Here is an 18,257-nt window from a genome sequence, read left to right on the forward strand (position 1 = left end):
TTTTTTAGGTTTATTTATTTTGAGAGAGCATGAGCAGGGGAGGGGGCAGAGAGAAAGGGAGAGAGAGAGAGAGAGAGAGAGAATCCCAAGCAGGCTCCGAGCTGCCAGCTGCAGCCTGATGTGGGGCTCAAACCCATGAACCGTGAGATCACAACCTGAGCTAAAACCAAGAGTCAGTCACTTGAACAGACCGAGCCACCCAGATGCCCCCATGCAACTTTTAAACAATGAAAGACTTCGAATATTCTGTATTTCTGGCTTCTCTTGAAGTAAAAAAAGGTGAGACAGGAGAGACCTGGCAAGGTCAGCCCATAAAAATTAGAAAAAGAGCTCCTTTCTCTAGGTAGATGCAAGTCCATGCTACAGCTTGGTCAGCAAGAGCAGGGGGGATGGGCTTCAACCCCCACTTACCCCTTGGCCATGTGCCCTTATGCCATGCACAGCTCACAGAGACATTTGGAAACAACTGGCTCAAATCGAGTGCTTTCTGGCTCCCTACACTCTTTCCCCACTCAGTGGGCCCCCAGGCCTTTGAGTTTAGGGGTAGGGGTAAGGAATCAGCTTCAGGATCTCCTCACTGCCCAGAGGAGGAGTCATGACAGGGTTCACCTCCTGTTCCTGTTCTCCCCTTAAAGCTAGCTAGAGTGCTACAAGCTTGCCTCTGGTTTTCTCTTTGCCTCTCAGGAATGTTGAGCTGGATTACCAGTCACTCACAGGCTTGAACTAGGTTCTCACGGGTGGTATGCAGAGCAAGAGAGAATACAGTCTGCTTCAGTGTCGGGGACCCCTGCTTCCAGGACCCCTTGCTAGCCGGGGAAGTTGCCAAAGCACTGACTTCAATGTCACCCTCCACCTGGTCATCCTTGGAGAAGCATACATTTCTTTCCAGAGCCTCTCAGAGCCATGAGAGGTCTGGATCATTTACCTTTTGTGAGGCTCCCAATGTCTTAGAAAACAAATACCTGCCAAGAAATTATTATTCTGATAGCAATATGCAGTAAGAATTTATATAGCAAATTAATGGCTTTAAACACAATTTATAATGCAATTTAAGTGTGCTATTCGTAAGTACAGGATTGACAGGAAACATTGATTCCTAGTGCACTCCAGGAAGTGTGGCCCAAGGATGAGATGCAGATTTAAAGTTGTGTCATAATTGTCATCTCTCAATACTATCAGGACACGTCTGGGAATGCCTGTGTCAGCACCTCCTTTGGAGATAACATCCCAAGCCTACATCAAGGTCATAGGTCCTGCAGCTGCCCAGAGGAAAGGCGTTTCTAAGGGGTTTCAAGGTAGAGACTTATGGCTTTCCCAAGAAGTGAGTCAGAGCCAACCGGAGGTCAGAGACCTAAAGAGTAAGAGTTCACCCAGTAGGACCTCATTTCCACTAGGCCACATGGTTGGTCTTTTTAGCCTGGCAAATTCCATAGCTCGCTGTTCCAGGAGCAGGTGAGCAGTCTTGGAATTCACGGGCCAAGTGCTCCTGCATCCCCGTGGCAAATGAGTGCTGGCTCCAGGTTTTGGACTCTGGGGGTTGTAGGGGAAATTCAGAAAGTAGGGGAAGAGGAGAGGGAAAGACTACAACCCCCATCTTTACATCCAACTGTGGAGCTTTATTATAGTGTCCTACCCCTCTCCTGATGTCCTTTGGGGCTCTAGCAATAAGTTTACAAGGTGAGTGCTGGGAAGAATGAACGGCCTGCTGCCTATTCTTCCCTCCAAAAATAGCCCCCCGCTCCTGTGTGTGGGAGGATTCCAATCACTGCAGCCTTCCCCCTGCATCCCTCCTTATTCCACCCCTCGCCACTGAATTGCAGTCCTGGGGAAGTAAAGCCGCATTCCCCAGATTAACTTGTCTCTCCTTGAACCTCCTGGGACTTTCCGCCAAGCCTGCCTTGTGATGTGCATGACTCCCCGAGGATCTTGGTACCTACAAAGACAGCTTTGGGGTCACCAAGAAGCTTAGAACGTTCTTCTTCTTTTCTGTGTGTTGCATTTGGGGCTAACATTGAGGCAAGGTTGGAGGAGATGCTGAGGGAAGGAGTGGGTCTGCAGGTCCCCAGCCCCAGCAGGAATGGGTGTAGATACTGAGGGAAAGAGGGTGCTCCTCCTTGGCAGAGTCTCCAGCTCTTTTGCCTCAACCTGCTTCTCTGTTGGCCACTGGTGCTTGTGCTGCTCACCTCAGATGGGAGAGATTTCTCCTCCTTCCGAGGAGCAGAGGTGAGGTGCTCTGAGTCCCACCCTGGGCTCGGAATTCAGTCTGTTTAGTTCTAGGGTGGCTTTCTAGCTTTACTCCAATGTTGGTGACCATCTGCCAAACTGTAGGTTTGTGGAGGGTGGGAGATCTGTCTCATTTATCTCTATCTATCCCCTATCTTAGATGCTTAACATAGTGCTTTTCCACAATAGATGCTCAGTAAGGGGGGGCGCCTGGGTGGCTCAGTTGGTTAAGTGTCTGACTGCAGCTCAGGCATGATCTCGCACTTTCTGAGTTCGAGCCCTGTGTTGGGCTCTGTGCTGACAGCTCAGAGCCTGGAGCCTGCTTCGGATTCTGTGTGTCCCTCTCTTTCTGCCCCTCTCCTGCTCACACTCTGTCTCTCTCTGTCTCTCTCAAAAATAAACATTAAGAAAAGATACGTGCTCAGTAAGTATTTATAGAATTAAATGTCGGCACACATAAGGTCTTAGGCTTCCTTGTCTCTTTCCCCAGTACCTTTATTCAAGGAGAGGGGGTGGGGTGGAGACAGCTGCATGTCATGTTTGGGTCAGAAAAATTATACTTACATTCAACCCTGTGAGCATTACCTGGTGCCTGAGGAAAGCATGTTCCCTAATCCCTAGTGCTGGTCCTCCCTGACTCCTCCCTCTGCTGGTCCTCACCTCCTTCCTCTGGTTGCACCTCCCATAAACCCAGTGCCGGCAGCATCCTCTCCAACTGTGTCCTTCCCCTTAAAACCCCATCCCGGGGCTAGTTACTGAAGTGGAAGCTGTCCAATCGACTTAATTCTGAGTTCAGTGTCATGTTCAGAGAGGAGGATGGGCTTTGCTTACTGTTTTCCTCTCTTGCATGACTGGGTCTGTACCACTGATGACACTTGGCATTGCCCCTTCCCCGCCTGGAGGCCAGCAGTGCCAAAGCCCTTATATATAAAATGCAGATACTCTGCTTCTTCTCACGAGAAGCAAGAACCCTGCTTGGAGAGCAGATCTGGCCTGGCAGCTGACCCTCCAAGGCTGGGAATTTAGTGCATTCCCTCTGACCCAGCATCTTGTGCTACAGGCTTCCTGCAAAGGACCAACAGCCTGGAAGAGAAGAGCCGGCTTGTGAGCGCCTTCAAGGAGAGGCAGTCCTCCAAAAACCTGCTTTCCTGTGAAAACAGCGACAGGGATGGACGCTTCCGGCGCACGGAGACGGACTTCTCCAACCTGTTTGCTCGAGGTAGTCCCCACCCTCCTACCCTCTCCATGCCCCCCAACCCTCACCAGTCCTATCCAGTAGGTGCCTTGAGTTTCTTGACTTTTTCCTGTAATTATACTTCTGTTATCAAAAATGTCATTACTTTTTCTGAACTGTCAGGAAACTACTTTTCCAATATTTGAACGAATATACTCCCTCCTTCCCTACTGCCTAGGACTTCTTCGTTGTGGGTCCTGGATGAGGGCAGTCAATAAAAACAGTCAACTCTGAAGACACTTGCAGGGGCAAATATGGTTTCATAGAATCTCTGAATGTGAAGAAATCTTACATATAAGAAAATCCAGTGATTCCCATGGTAGCAGTTATCCTTCAGGGTTGGCAGCAACAAGAAAATCACTCTGTGGGAAGCTGTGCGGCTGGGCCTAAAGACCAAGTGCTGTTCTGAAACTCCTTTTCCTTTTGGAGATCTTTCACTGATTACTGCCGTCCCCACAACTCTGGTCTCTGGAGGGTTTTCTCAGCCTCTCCTAAAACAGCTTGAAGGTAAACCTGCCCCCTTCCATTAACTCCCCACAGGCCATAGAGGCCAGACCCAAACAGTCAATAGGACTTCACTGAACCTCAGAGATAATCCGGTGAATCGATACAGAGCCTCATGTAGAGCCAATCAGCTCTTGCGCTATGGCTGACAACTGCAGCTGGGCCCCCTACAGTTTTCCTCCCTGCTTAACCCAGCCTGACTCTGCCTCCCACAGGCTAGAACCCAAAATCACCCCCAGATATCCCAAAGTCCAAGCTCAAATGATGAGGTCAAGAGGGAGAGAGGTGGGAGTTCCCTCTCCCACTTTTCTGAGCCCATCTTCTAGCTCTAGTTTTCTATCCAAGGACACTACAGCGGACCATTCTGTTCAGGGGAGGACCTCAGCCTCTGCCCACAGAGCCCTCACCTTCTGCCGTCAATGATCAAGCATATCATAATGCCCAACCAAAAAGCCAGTGTCTTAAACAGATGTAGAGGGACACGCCTGGTCCCAGGGGAGCAAGACAGAGGCTCCTTCCATCACATACCTGACGGGCACTCAGTCAGCCTGCAAGTGGACCACAGTAGAGTAGGCTGCTCATGACTTCTCAAAGCACTCCATTCCACTTACGAGCAGCCTAACTCTCAGACAGTCTGTAAACCTTCAGAAAGTCTATGCACAACTTCTGTATATAGACATATGTGCATTTTTCTGGGGAGACGGCACATCAGATTCTCAATGTGTATACATAACCTGGAATATACCAGGTCTGTAAAGCTGTCGTGGCTGATATTAGGGATGTCTGGACTAAGGCAATTCAGACACGAGCCAGGTGATAACCCCTTGTTGGCTTTCCCCCTCAGATCTGCTTCCGGCTAAGAACGGGGAAGAGCAAACTGTGCAGTTCCTACTGGAGGTGGTAGACATACTCCTCAACTATGTCCGCAAGACATTTGATCGCTCCACCAAGGTGCTGGACTTCCATCACCCGCACCAGCTGCTGGAAGGCATGGAGGGCTTCAACTTGGAGCTCTCTGACCACCCTGAGTCCCTGGAACAGATCTTGGTTGACTGCAGAGACACCCTGAAGTATGGGGTTCGTACAGGTAAGAGTGAGAGCCCGGCGGACGTGCAGCGGGAAATTCGCCCCCCATTGCACCCTTGCCAGTTGAGGACAGCAAACTCATGTTCAAGGTGAAGCACAAACTCTGATGAGGGAAAGCAGCAACATGTTTAGCGACCACAGAACGACTTTGGACAGTGGCAGTGGGTGGGAGGCCTAAGTCTGGCAAAAGCTCATCATCATTTTTTTGTTGTAAACATAAATTAAGAAATACAAACACGTGGTGCTATTTCAAGTTCTGTAAAAAGAGTTTTCATTCTTGGTTTTAGGCTCTTCCCAACCTAAAAAGAGGAGAATGACCTGTCCCCTGCTTCTTTTCTCTCCTCCGTTTCATGCCTATTTCATTCTGATAAATCTTACCCTTGCCTGCCCCTAAATCAGGGGAGAATTGGGCCCATTTCCCTCCCTTTCTGTATTAGTTTTCTAGGGCTGCCATAGCAAATTACCACAAACCAGGTGACTCAAAACAAGAGGAATCTATTCTCTCACAGTTCTAGAGGTTTAGAAGTTTGAAATTTAGGTGTGCAGGGCCATGCCCTCTTAGAAGATTCTTAGGCTCTATCCTTACCTCTTCCGGCTTCTGGTGGATGAGGGCATCCTTGGCTTATAGATGCATCGCTCCGGTCCCTGCCTCCACCTTCACATGGCATTCTCCCTGCGAATGTGTCCACAGTTTTCTCTTATTTTTTTTTTAACTTTACTTATTTATATTTAGAGAGAAAGTGTGAGTTGGAGAGGGACAGAGAGAGAGAGAGAGAGAGAGAGAGAGAGAGAATGAGAGAGAGACTGACTCCCAAGCAGGCTCCATGGCGTCAGTGCAGAGCCCGACACAGGGCCTGAACCCACGCCCATGAGATCAGACCTAAGCCAAAACCAAGAGTCGGATGCTTAACTGACTGAGCCACCCAAGTGTCCCCAAAGTTTTCTCTTCTTATAAGGACACCAATCTTTGGATTAGGCCTACTCCACTCCATTATGACCTCATCTTAATTTGATTACATCTGCAAAGACCATCTTTCCAAATAAGGTCGTATTCACAGGAACCAGGGACTAAGACTTGATCATATATTTTTGAGGGACACAGTTCAACCCACAACCCCTTCTGTTGTCTAGGCAAAAATGTCACACACATACACACCATTTGCACCTTACTCTAACCTCTGGAATTTAGACAATCTGAGTCATTAAATCCTATTTCTAATAGGAGGCCTTTGAGGATGCCCTCTTGCCTCTTGTTTCATGTTATAGAAACCCTCTCTAGTCAATGGTCCTGGCCAAAGTGGTTACTTCCCAGGTGCTTCAAGTTGAAGGACTTTTTGGATCTCTGACTGGCTGTTTCTAAGCCTAGGAGTGGAGCAATGGTTTCTCCTTCCTGCTGTTTTTTCCCCACAGCAGTTTGGCTTTCCCGAGCTCTTGGGCAGACAGATCTACAGGAAGTGGCAGTCCGTGGCATAGTTGCCACCACAGGGGAGCCCCTGGTAGCCCCTTGTTCTTTTTATTCTTTCTCCCTCTCCTCTCCTTTGTTATCCCTCTCACTCCTCCTAGTCACTTGAAGATAGATTTAAGGCCAAGACTAGGGAGGTTGGGGGTGATAGAGCCGAGTGAGACTATTGCGTGTCAAAAACCAAGTGTTGGAATGAATAGGCTGGCCAAAGAAGCATTTTTAAATAAGGAATCCCAAACAACTTTTGAGGTGTGCCAAGACCACTGAAACGAGTGTGGCTGCCTTGAATAACTGCAGGACGGACAAGACTTAATTATGTTATAAAGTCTTTGTTTGATTTTTAAAGAAAAGCCTGCTCATCAGTTTAGTTGCGGCTCACCTTGGTCTGATGGCTAACCTATCCCTGATGGAGATCAAGTAGTGTTATGTAGCCAGACAAAAAAGAGTCGGGATTCTCCATGTGTGTTTTAGCTGCACTTGCTTTAGTCCAGTGTTTTTTATTTTGTCAAATCACCCTCCACACACTTTCTCAGACAGGTGAGACCATGTGCTTTTATCACCAAAGCTCAGAGTAGTGTTGTCCCTCAAAGAAAAATTGATTTGTCATAATCGCAGCTCGTATTGCCTCCAAAACTGAAGCATCACATGGTCATAGAAGCATGGACTCTTATTAGACCAGTGTATGACTCTACTTAGATATTTAGCCTGCAGCCTTTCACCCCTGTTCCTCCAAGCAGCTTCTGGGAGCAGATATTTGCCTTTATAGAGTTTGTAATCTCTCAGGCAGTGTGAAACCTGTATCTCAAGGTGTTGACCCTGGGAAAGTATAATATTGCTGCCAGACGAAAATACAGCTCCTGGTGGCTGATCTGTAATTTAGATATAGATCAGAGTGATAGGGTAAACCCCACAGGTGGAAGGTGTTTTTTTAAGGATGTTAATAGTCAGCCAAAATAATGAATTGGGTTTTAATAAAGTGAAAACAGACTGATCTGGGTGCAGTTTGTAAAGAGATGATATTGGTATTGGAAATTTCTTTACAAATTAACAATCTCTGGGGGCGCCCAAGTGGCTCAGTCGGTTGAGCGCCCGACTTCAGCTCAGGTCATTATCTCATAGTTCATGGGTTCGAGCCCCTCATTGAGCTCTTTGCTGACAGTTCAGAGCCTGGAGCCTGCTTCGGATTCTTTGTCTCCCTCTCTCTCTGCCCCTCCCCCACTTTCTCTCTCTCAAGAATAAATAAACATTATGAAAAATTAAAAACAAACAAAAACCCCCACAAATTAACAATCTCTGAAAAAGGAACTAGTATATATAGATTCTCTGTGACCTGAGACAGAGACTGGTCAGCCCACAATCACGGTAGATATACCAACTTCCTTGGTTTTTCTTTTTTAACTTTTTATTATGGAAAAGTTTAAACTTTCCCAAAAGTAAAATAGTACAATCAACCCTGTATACCCAACACTTTTATCAACTCCTGACAACTTTGTTTCACCTATTACCCTCCCTTCTCTATTATATGGAAGCAAATCTCAAACATATTATTTCATCCATAAATATTCTTCATTCTCAAGAACTCTTTAAAAAATAAATAACCACAAGAGGCGCCTGGGTGGCTCAGTCAGTTAAGTATCTGGCTCTCGATTTTGGCTCAGTTCGTGATTTCATGGTTCATGGGATCAAACCCTATGTGGGGCTCCACGCTGACAGCACAGAGCCTGCATGGGATTCTCTCTCTCTCTCTCTCTCTCTCTCTCTCTCTCTCTTTCTCTGTCTCTCTCTCTCCCCCTGTCTCTCTGCCCCTCCCCAGCTCATGCATTCTCTCTGTCTCTCTCTCAAATAAACGTTACAAAAAATAACCGTAATATCATTGTTAGATCAAAAAAATCCAAAATTTACAGTTCCTTAATATATTCAATGTTTAAATTTTCAATGGTCTCATGAATTTTGTAATTCATAAATTATAATTTTATAATTCATCTCCCACATTGCAATTGCTCGATGTGTCTCTTAGTAAATTTCCCCCTCCATTTTTTATTCATTGAAACACTTTGAAAAATAACTTTCTCCCCCTACCTGACTTTAGGCCATGTGCTGCTTAGTACCACACTTATCATCTGTTACTTCATTGAATATGGAGACTTGAAATCGAAGTTGAAAATAGGTCATTTTATTACTTGATAGAAATTTGGAGGCAGAATGCTGTAGTCATAAGATAAAAGTAAGATTTTAGACAATTTTGTTTCCTTTGTATATTCAACGGACAAAGAGATACTGGTTCACTTTTTTTCTATAGAATTTTTTAAATGTTTATTTATTTTTGAGATAGACTGCCAGTGGGGGAGGGGCAGAGAGAGAGGGAGACACAGAATCCAAAGCAGGCTCCTGGTTCTGAGCTGTCAGCCCAACTCGGGGCTTGAACTCATGAGCTGTGAGATCATGACCTGAGGCAGAGTTAGACACTTAACCAACTGAGCCACCCAGGCGCCCCAATATGGTTTCACTTTTATTTGAGGACGTTTGTGTTAGTCCATCTATCATTGTCCATCTTTTGTGTCTGCCATAGAGATGGCTTGTTTTGATACATTGTCGAAAAGTGCGATTGCATTTATTTATGATAAATTCTATATACATATATATATATTCAGTCTTGAAATGTTTATTGTTGGAGGTTTTCAAATGGATATTGCATGTTTTTTAGTGGATATCAACAAAATTTGTTATGTTGCAGGAGATCTCATAGATTCTGCTGGCACTGAGCAAAGTGGAATCATTTTTTAGAGTAATCTACATAAATATCTGGAATCTGGCCCCATACTTACACTAAGCTTACTGTTTATGCTTCTTTCATTTTTTTCCCCCTGAAGATCAGTATTATTTTTTGAGGACTGTTGAGATTCAGAGATTGGTGTATTCTGATATAAGAAGTCATAGTCTGGATATTCTAAATGAGTCGCCATCACATCTAAGGAAGAATAGACATTTTCAGAGAGGGGTCTCAGACCAGGAACATTCAAACACCAGCTCTCTGACAGTTATTTCAGAGGCAAAAGCAATTTCTACTGGAAGCACAGCAGTCAGCATCTCTCTCTAATACCAGTTCTCTGTCACACACCCCTAGATAATCTATTGCATTGACACCTTCGTGACAGCCTAGCCAAACCTGCTGATGTGGGATTGAGTTTTCCTGTGAATGCCAAGTTGGCCAAAACTTGGCAACAATCCTGAATTTGCTGAGAACAAAGCCTGTTAAAGCATACTTCGTGTTATAACCAGTTTTAAGGTTATATAGTAATAACAATTATTTTACCAACAACTTGATGAGTGAACGAAGCTATATTTGCCTCTGTTTCACAGAAGAGATGCCAGGTTATCTCAGCAATAATTTTGGTTTAATGGTCACCTGACTATGTATGGACAAAAACACACTAATGCTTGACATCATATTTGAGTGACATAGAGACCCAGAGACATCGGGACCAGAGCTCGCACCGTCCCCGAGCTTGGTTTGGGCCACAGAGTCACAAATCCTCTCTGAGTCCTGAAGGCTCTCCTCCATCAGTAAATGTTGATTTGGGGTTAAATCCTTGGGATGTTCAATTAAAAGTTGAAACATTTATGGATAAAATCAGGACCACCCTATCCAGATTTGTAATTAAAAAAATCATTATGACAGAGATGTTCATCTGAAAATCAACAAATTAGATACTGGAAAGCTTATTAGTTTCATGACATAGGATTTTTTTTTTTTTTAACTTCAAAAGCATTCTGCTTCAGGGGCATCTGGGTGGCTCAGTTGGTTAAGCATCTGACTTCAGCTCCGTTCATGATTTCACGGTTCGTGGGTTTGAGTCGTGTCAGGCTCCATGCTGACAGCTCAAAGCCTGGAGACTCCTTCGGGTTCTATGTCTGTCTGTCTGTCTCTCTCTCTCTCTCTCTCTCTCTCAAATAAATTAACATTAAAATTTTTTTTAAGGATTCAGCTTCAGAAACATAAGTTTTGGGAACATCATTGATGCTAAAGGTTGGAATAGGGTAGGTCAATCTGCCCTCCCTTCCCCCATATCCTTGGGAAGTCCTGTTAGACTCTTGGGATAAAGAGCCCATCAGTGTGGCCAGCCTTTGCTTGGAAGATAGCTTGAAAAATCTATGTTTGCCTTGATGCTTGCCTGTTACTCATTTCTCCAGGTCACCCTCGATTTTTCAACCAGCTCTCCACTGGACTGGATATCATTGGTTTAGCTGGCGAATGGCTGACATCAACTGCCAATACCAATATGTAAGTTTCGCATATTATTTTCATGTAAGCAACCATGATGTGTGATTATGGCTTGTTGCTTTAAAAGCCCACTTCCAATGGTTCTATAATAATGTTATTACAGTTGCCTTAGTCATCTTTTCTCTTAAAATCTTTTAAGTTTATATTAGACTAAGAGAATCCATGTCTCTTAAAGATGCATCTAAAGAGGTCACATTTTGGAGTATGATCTTGGTCTGTTTTCCCACCTAAGCACATTGGTCCTCATCACTTAGGGCATATTTCTTTCACAGTTAAAGCTGCCAGAAAGCCACAAACTAGTTTGACCCACCTATTGCTTACCTAAAAGTTCTAGAACAAAATTCAGCTGGTAGTGATATATATTCCTTTCAAAATAACTCATTGTTTTTCTGAATTTGACATTTTTTTCTGTACTTGAGTTGGCAAAACCTTCATTTGTTTCCAGTTTCCTATGAATTTATATGAAACTGACTCTAAGGCCCTGGAGGTGCAAGGATTTCCTGGGTAGTCTTCTTGCAATCACCCCCACAGACTCCTTTATATATATACTCCCTCTTTGGAGACAAGGACAGGTTAGGAATTGATGGAGGGTCGTTATAGCCTACTGAGTACTGTCTTTTCTCTGAGCACTATGATCATGTTTTACCACTATCTATACACCCAGCCCATGGCACCACATTCTATTAAAATATCCAGAGGAAAATAATAAAACAAGTTTCTAACAATAATTTTTAAAATAACCATAGAAGAATTACATTAGTCACCATGGAAATATTTAGAAAATAACCACCCACTTTCTAAGTTCATGGTGAAGTAGATTTGAAAAATGAACATAAGTGAAAGGGTGGTATTGTTTAAGATGAGAAATTCCATTTGACATCAAGATAGAATGTAAGTATTAAAGTTCGAGATATTCTATTTTTCTTCAACAAATTCCTACTGGCCACAAAACCTGAGAAGGCACTTTAAAATTATCTGTTGATACATGTGTGTTCCAAAGCTATTTAATGCTGTGACTCAAAATATTTAACTGCATTCAGAAAAGTTTTTATTAATTAAGGATTCCTGCGTTGTTTGCTAATTTAAAACAGCAGTGACCGATTTTTAAAAGCAAACGTGACAAGTGAGGTTTTTAGTGCTAAAAGGCACAGGAGATTAAATTGATTGAAAACAAAAATGATTTTCATGCTCCCTGTTTGCAAGTCATGGTCAACGTCACAGAGTGTGTATGTTGGAGCACCGAGGCTATGAAGAGACAAGAGGAATTGGGATCAAAGATACAATTGCTTGTTTGGCCTCCTCTAACAAAAAAAAACTCGCCTTTGCAACCTTTACTGTGGTATGATTTGTGAGATACAAATATATCAGCAAGCCCAGACATCATGATGTACTAATTATAACTTGAAAAAAGACACTAATGCTTAATTGGAACATCTCATACTAAGGAACAATTTTAAATGAGGAAGTATAACTTTAAAAAAAAAACTTAACTATTTGGAAAATAAATGAGAAAAACAGAATAGGTAGAAAGGTATACATCCTTTAAGGCCCAAGTACTCATATTAACACAGGCACTGAATTCACCCAGCGTCTTTAAGTGTGTATCCTGTAGGCTTCTCAGCTGCAATTTCCTAACATATATGGCCCATCTCAAGGTAAATGAAAGGAACTCGCTCTTTTGTGAGTTCATGACCAGATAGTCTCCTAAAAGGCTTTTCTTCAACCAAAGAGATCTCACAAATTCTCCTTTTTGTGTGTCCATAAAATCAAGTCTCTTACTCTTTCCTTACCTCAGCTCAGCCATGAAACACTAAAATATGTCCCAGCCATCTGAGGTCAAGGCCAGTCCAACTAAATGGCACATAGTAATTGCAGCTGTACTGAACACAATGGATATTTATAAAATATGATCCGATTCCAACAGATCGATAGAGAAGGTTATTTAACATAGTGAAATAGTTTCTGTCAGTTCTAGAGACAAGGCATTGTCTGAAGAAGTAATAACTATTATCTAGAAATTGTTCTAAGTCAGTTCCCCTGGAAGATCATGAAATGTGGTAGCACTGTCAGGAGCTTATGCAGAAATTTGCTCCCTTGAGACAGTTCCTTCTCCAGCTGGGGACAGTGTTCAAAATAAACCTGGGAAAGAATGGCAAAGGGATTTTTCTTTGGCAGAGCAGGCAAAATTAGTGACATACTCATTTTGTTGGCCTGCTCTATCATTGCATTTGGGTGGCACTGGTAATAGAAAGTAATGATTATATTCCTCAATATAGTCTTTCAGAAAGAACTATGTGGTCTCCTAATTTGAGTGGCAAAGCGTAAGGTATCTGACTGTTCACAGAAAATAGAACATTTACGTTCATGCGTTTACACCTGCCTGTGCATGTAGCTTTGAGATCTGTTCTCTGAGCAAGGACCCAATGAAGATCCAAAGAAAACTTCACAAATGTGTAGTTGTCCATGGCACGTCCAGCTCTTTTCTTCCAAAACAGGGCCACCGAGCACAACTCTGCAGGCTGAGCAGTGCCCAAGTGCAAACAGCAGCCTTCCCTCATGCACCTGACGACAATCCGTAATCTTAATGGCAAGATCTATCACAGCCCCTTGTTACGAGGTTATGGTTTCAAGTATCTAGCGCTTTATTTTCATAGAAATTACACAGGAGAAATTTTCTGTGGCAGTTATCAGTCATTTTATGCTGCTAGGCAAGTTGTTAGAGAGGAACCTGCAGTAAGCAGTTCTCATTCATCATAGAAAAGCAGCTGGGAGGTAAAAGACGGAATTCTGACTCCGAAGTATACTGAGATCTTAAAGCAAATCACTGAATTTCTCTGAGACTCAGTTCCTTCTTCAGAAAATGGGAGATAATAATATCCATCCTACAGAGTGGTTCTGAAGACTGGAAAGGCACCAGTCGTAAGTGCCTGTTGTATGCAAGATGCAGTGAACACGCCTAGGAGAGGCAGCCACTACACAGGCCACCGTTGCCATTTGAGATGCCTCCCAGCTCTTTTGTTTCTGTCTCTCATCATCTCTGGACACCAGAGGGGCTCTCTAAGCTTTCTCTCAGATGTGTTATCTTTTAAGGTGAAGATGGGCCAGCTGCCACATCTATAAGGAGGAGAAATCTAAGAGGAGTGTAAAGTTAGAGAGTCTACATAGAAAATTATTTCTCTCATTAAAGAAGTTCCCAGTTTGACAGTCACCAGAGCTCCAGGTTCCTTGTGCTTTTCTAATCCATATTGTAGCACATGGCTTTCATACTGAGAGTCACCTCATGGTGCAGGCTGGCTGCTGGAGCTCTAGCTATCACTTACGTGTCCCAGAATTAGAAATGAGGGAGGAAGAAAGGAAGGATGAAAGGGAGGGAGAGAGGGAGGGAAGAAGGAAGGGAGGGAGGGAGGAAGATGGAGGAAAGAAAGGAGGGGAGGAGGGGCGTGGTCAAAAGGGGAACACACTCTTTCTTTCTAAGCAACCTTTCCAGAAGCTCCACACAACAGTTCCCATAGCATCTCTTCAGCCAGAACTTAGTCCCATGGCCACACCTAGGGAGGCTAGGAAATGTAGTCTTTGATCTAGGTGAATTACAACCCTGAATAAAACTGAATGAAGCAAAGGAAAATTGATACTGGTTAGCAACCAACAGACTCTGCCACAAGAGAAATAGAAGCCTTAATCAATTTGCCTTAGTTTGGAATGAATCCCACTAGGAAGTTGAGTTGAACCACAGGGCTGACTCACCACCCTACTCAGAACACAGAAAGACTCCGAACTCTCCTTTAATGTCACTCATGAATGTCACCATCCTGTTTTGGTCCCTAATTTCCAGTCCCGTGTTCTTACTTCACCCCAGAGCTTTTTGAAGGTTTAGTTTCTTGTTCTCTGATTCTGAAATGTCATCTTATATGCTGACTTTAGCATCTAACCAGCTTCTTTTGAATCCTTATTTGACCTTGGCTCTCTGGGCTTTATTCACTTTTCGTCTGTCATTTAGAGAAGGGGTACCTAACTTGGAGTCCAGGTTGCAAGAGGAGAATCTCCTATAATTGCATACAAAAATGATGTGCATATCCTCATTTTCTTCCTGGAGAGAGGGACCATAGCTTTCCATAGGATTCCCAAAGGCGTCCATGACACCAGCTAAGTTAAGAGCCACTGCTCTAGGGTGAATTTCAAGGCCTTCTATAAGGCTTTGGGCACAGGCAGACTCCCAGTTGTAAACACAGTTCAGGATGGGAAGGTAGGATCAGAGAAGTATCAGAAGTAGGGAACATCCTGTTAGCCCATCTGTCAGGCTTAGCTGAGGATCAACAGCCATGGACCAATCTGTCAGCTTCCAAGAGAGGATGTCAGGACTAAAGCCATGAATCAGGATAAGCTTGGTGTTAGCTGTGGGATAACTGGTCATTTAGACCTAGACAGGGGCTGTCAAACAGGATGCAACAAGGCCAAGAAACAAATGCTGGATTCATCCTTGTAAGCTTCCTCACCAAAGTTGGAAATGGTATCTAACATCTTTGTTTCCTCAGTATATAAGATGCTACCTGGCAGAGAATAGTCACTCGATAAGTATTTATTGAACAAAACTGAAAGAAAATTTTAGCAACTAGGAACCTGGTATAGATAAGGAGACTGAAATAGATGAGATCAAATAGTCTCATGATCAAACTCTCTAGACTCTTCCTCCTAATCCTGAGCATAATGGCCTATTCCTGGTCCTTGGGTAGAATCACTAATTCATGCAAACCTGGGACCTAAATTGATTTTAAATCATGAACCGGACCAACCCCCTGGCCTTCAGTGCCATCCATCCTCCCTTCCCCCATGCGGTTCCTGCCCGGTCATCTAACACTGACTTGACTCCAACTCAGCTTTCATCTAATCCTCGATAAGGTTCTGATATTGTGGTGTATGATTCCATTTGTTCCTTGCCTTTTCCCAGAGAGCCTTCTCACTCGGTATTGCGAGATTCCAGCACGCACACTGACACCAGTACCTCTCCACCACACACACATTTTTGCCATTCCAACATTTGCAAAACTCAGTGGCTATTGATACCACATTTGTTCAAGAATGGTTAGAAGCACATCATGAGTTTGCCTCTTGGTACACTCAGCAGCACAGGCTAAACCAGGAATCCTTCTCTTCTTCTTCCTTTATCAGGCCATCAGACATGAGGGAGTGTTGGTTGCTACGGTGATGGGGCTCAGAGCAGAACCAAAGCATGATTGTGACCTCCAGAGGTGATGGTAACTGAACACGATTTCCAAGGGTCCTCCTCCTAAATTTCAAGGGTCCTCCCAAGGAAAATGGACATATTCTTTTTGGAAACAGAATTCTTCTACCAACAGATATATCCTGAGGGTCCTCCAGGATCTCTTTGTTGTCTTTTACCCTTTGTCCTCTTTTACCACCAAGTGATTGATTTGATTACTCCCCCCCCCCCCCCCCCCCCCCCCCCCCCCCGCAAAACAATGATCAAAACTTGGTAGCTTCACCTGGCTTATTATACAATTGTTATTTCATCCTTGCAAACAGCTTTTCTAAATCATTAAGCCAACAAGAATTCCCATTAGTCCTCGGTATTGGCATTCAGCCCAAACACCCTAATCAATGATAAAGTCTCCCCATATCACTTGACTGAATCAATCTAGGAATCTCTCTTGAGCAAGCATGGTCTGAGCTGAGCCCACAATAGGCTCTAATGCTTAAGAATACCAAGCAAAAAGAAGAAAGACAAAGAGCCTCAAAGTCAGTAAATATCTTTTTGTTTTCTGGCTTAATTTGCGGTGGATGGACCTTCTCTGATTTCTCTTAAACCCTATCCTTGGCACCACAATCTTGTTTCAGTGACTGGTCTACTTGACTGTGCTTCTGTTCTCAGTTGCTTTGAGAAGAGTATGGCTTGCTACTTCTAAATCAGTTTGTTAGAAGACAAAGCTAGCCTGCTCAGGTATCTGGTACCCACAGTCAGCTGTGTATGCCAGTTGACTATCTTCTTATTATTTATAATTGGTAATTAGAAAATCATCACTTGTAATTATTCTTGACAGATATTGACTTCAGAGAATTATAGAACCATAGCTGTCCTTGGGGATTATTAGTAGAAAAACCATGTAGATAATTATATTGAGATCTTTAAAACCTGGGTCAATATTTCCAATTAGATTCACAGTTAGGTTTCAGATGTTTACATTGTTTTTAAAAGATAGATTTTGGCTCTGAGTTTTATAGATTCTACAAGTATGAAACTGGCAGTCGGTTTCGGTCAGTTGCAAACCAATTTTATGTAGAACTTAGAATACATTTTTTCAATTAACATTTGCATCGTCTTACATCTTAAAGGTGAAGGAGATCCAAGAAAGTCATTTTCCTTCCTTCTATTTCTCTGGGTGGACCACATCTAAGACATTCCATTCAGATAAAATCTATTTTGTTGGTGAAAAGTCACAGGGCAGGTATTTCCACCACCTCTCTAGGTAACCCAGGCTGGTTTCTATTTTATGATTGGTGACTTAATACATTTCCAGGAAATAAATTGCTTTAGTGGTTTTGAGTACCTGTTTTTAGATCCCAAGTACAAATATTAAACCAATTATCTGTGTTCCCCAAATAAGTGGTTTGACTTCTTTATGATCATTTTTTCCCTCACCACCTTTTCAGGTTTACATATGAAATTGCACCAGTATTTGTCCTCATGGAGCAAATAACACTTAAGAAGATGAGGGAGATAGTTGGATGGTCAAGTAAAGACGGTGATGGGATATTTTCTCCTGGTATGTTTCTCTTTTTTCCTGACTCTCCTTGATATTTGTGGCATGGATCCTTGGGATCCCTGAGAACCCTAAACCCAAAGTGAGTTTGTGGAAGAATCATGACCTTAAAAAGAATTTTTTTACAATACTCCTACCCTGTCTTCGTCAGAGTGAAGGCTAGCAAGAATGCTGCATTATATACATACTATCTAACAGAGCCTATGCCTCACCTATACAAACTGACCAAGGTTGTGTTCAAATCATGCCACACCACACCAGTCTGTCAACAACAATTTGATTGGTCTGAGGATCAATGAATCAAGATTATCAGTTGACTAATCGATTGCAGCCAAAATAGTGTGTCTACTTTGAATCTCTAGTTTGATGTAGATACAGTAAGAATCTTTAAAACAAGGGCAGATATTCTTAGAGGTAAGTAGGACTGTGGGATGGTATCAGAGATGGCGTGATTGTTGTGTACAAGGGGAGGAGAAGAAATAAGAATTACAATTGTCCAGGCTATTCAAGTCAGCCATGAATTTGCCTGTTTAATTGTCAAGTAATTGATGCAAAAGTGATTAGTTTGTGTTAGCCAGCCATACCTAGGTAGTTACCTCAGTTCTCCTTATGTCTTTATTTAAGTAAACACGAGTTTGGTTTTAATAAACTTAGAGTTCTCCTAAATGACTCAGTAACGCAGTTGAGCTG

At 43.2% G+C, this 18,257-nt stretch overlaps 1 protein-coding gene across 1 annotated transcript in view; it reads left to right on the top strand.

Moving 5' to 3' along the window:
• The window catches only part of GAD1 (glutamate decarboxylase 1), a 42,358-nt gene that overhangs the window by 8,186 nt on the left and 15,915 nt on the right, over positions 1 to 18,257 (top strand). Inside the window, 4 exon segments of the mRNA XM_043577016.1 lie at positions 3,284 to 3,442; positions 4,806 to 5,048; positions 10,701 to 10,791; positions 17,458 to 17,570. Coding sequence (XP_043432951.1) covers positions 3,284 to 3,442; positions 4,806 to 5,048; positions 10,701 to 10,791; positions 17,458 to 17,570 — 606 coding nt within the window.

This window comes from Prionailurus bengalensis, chromosome C1 (assembly GCF_016509475.1).
Source record: "Prionailurus bengalensis isolate Pbe53 chromosome C1, Fcat_Pben_1.1_paternal_pri, whole genome shotgun sequence".
Taxonomy (NCBI): domain Eukaryota; kingdom Metazoa; phylum Chordata; class Mammalia; order Carnivora; family Felidae; genus Prionailurus; species Prionailurus bengalensis.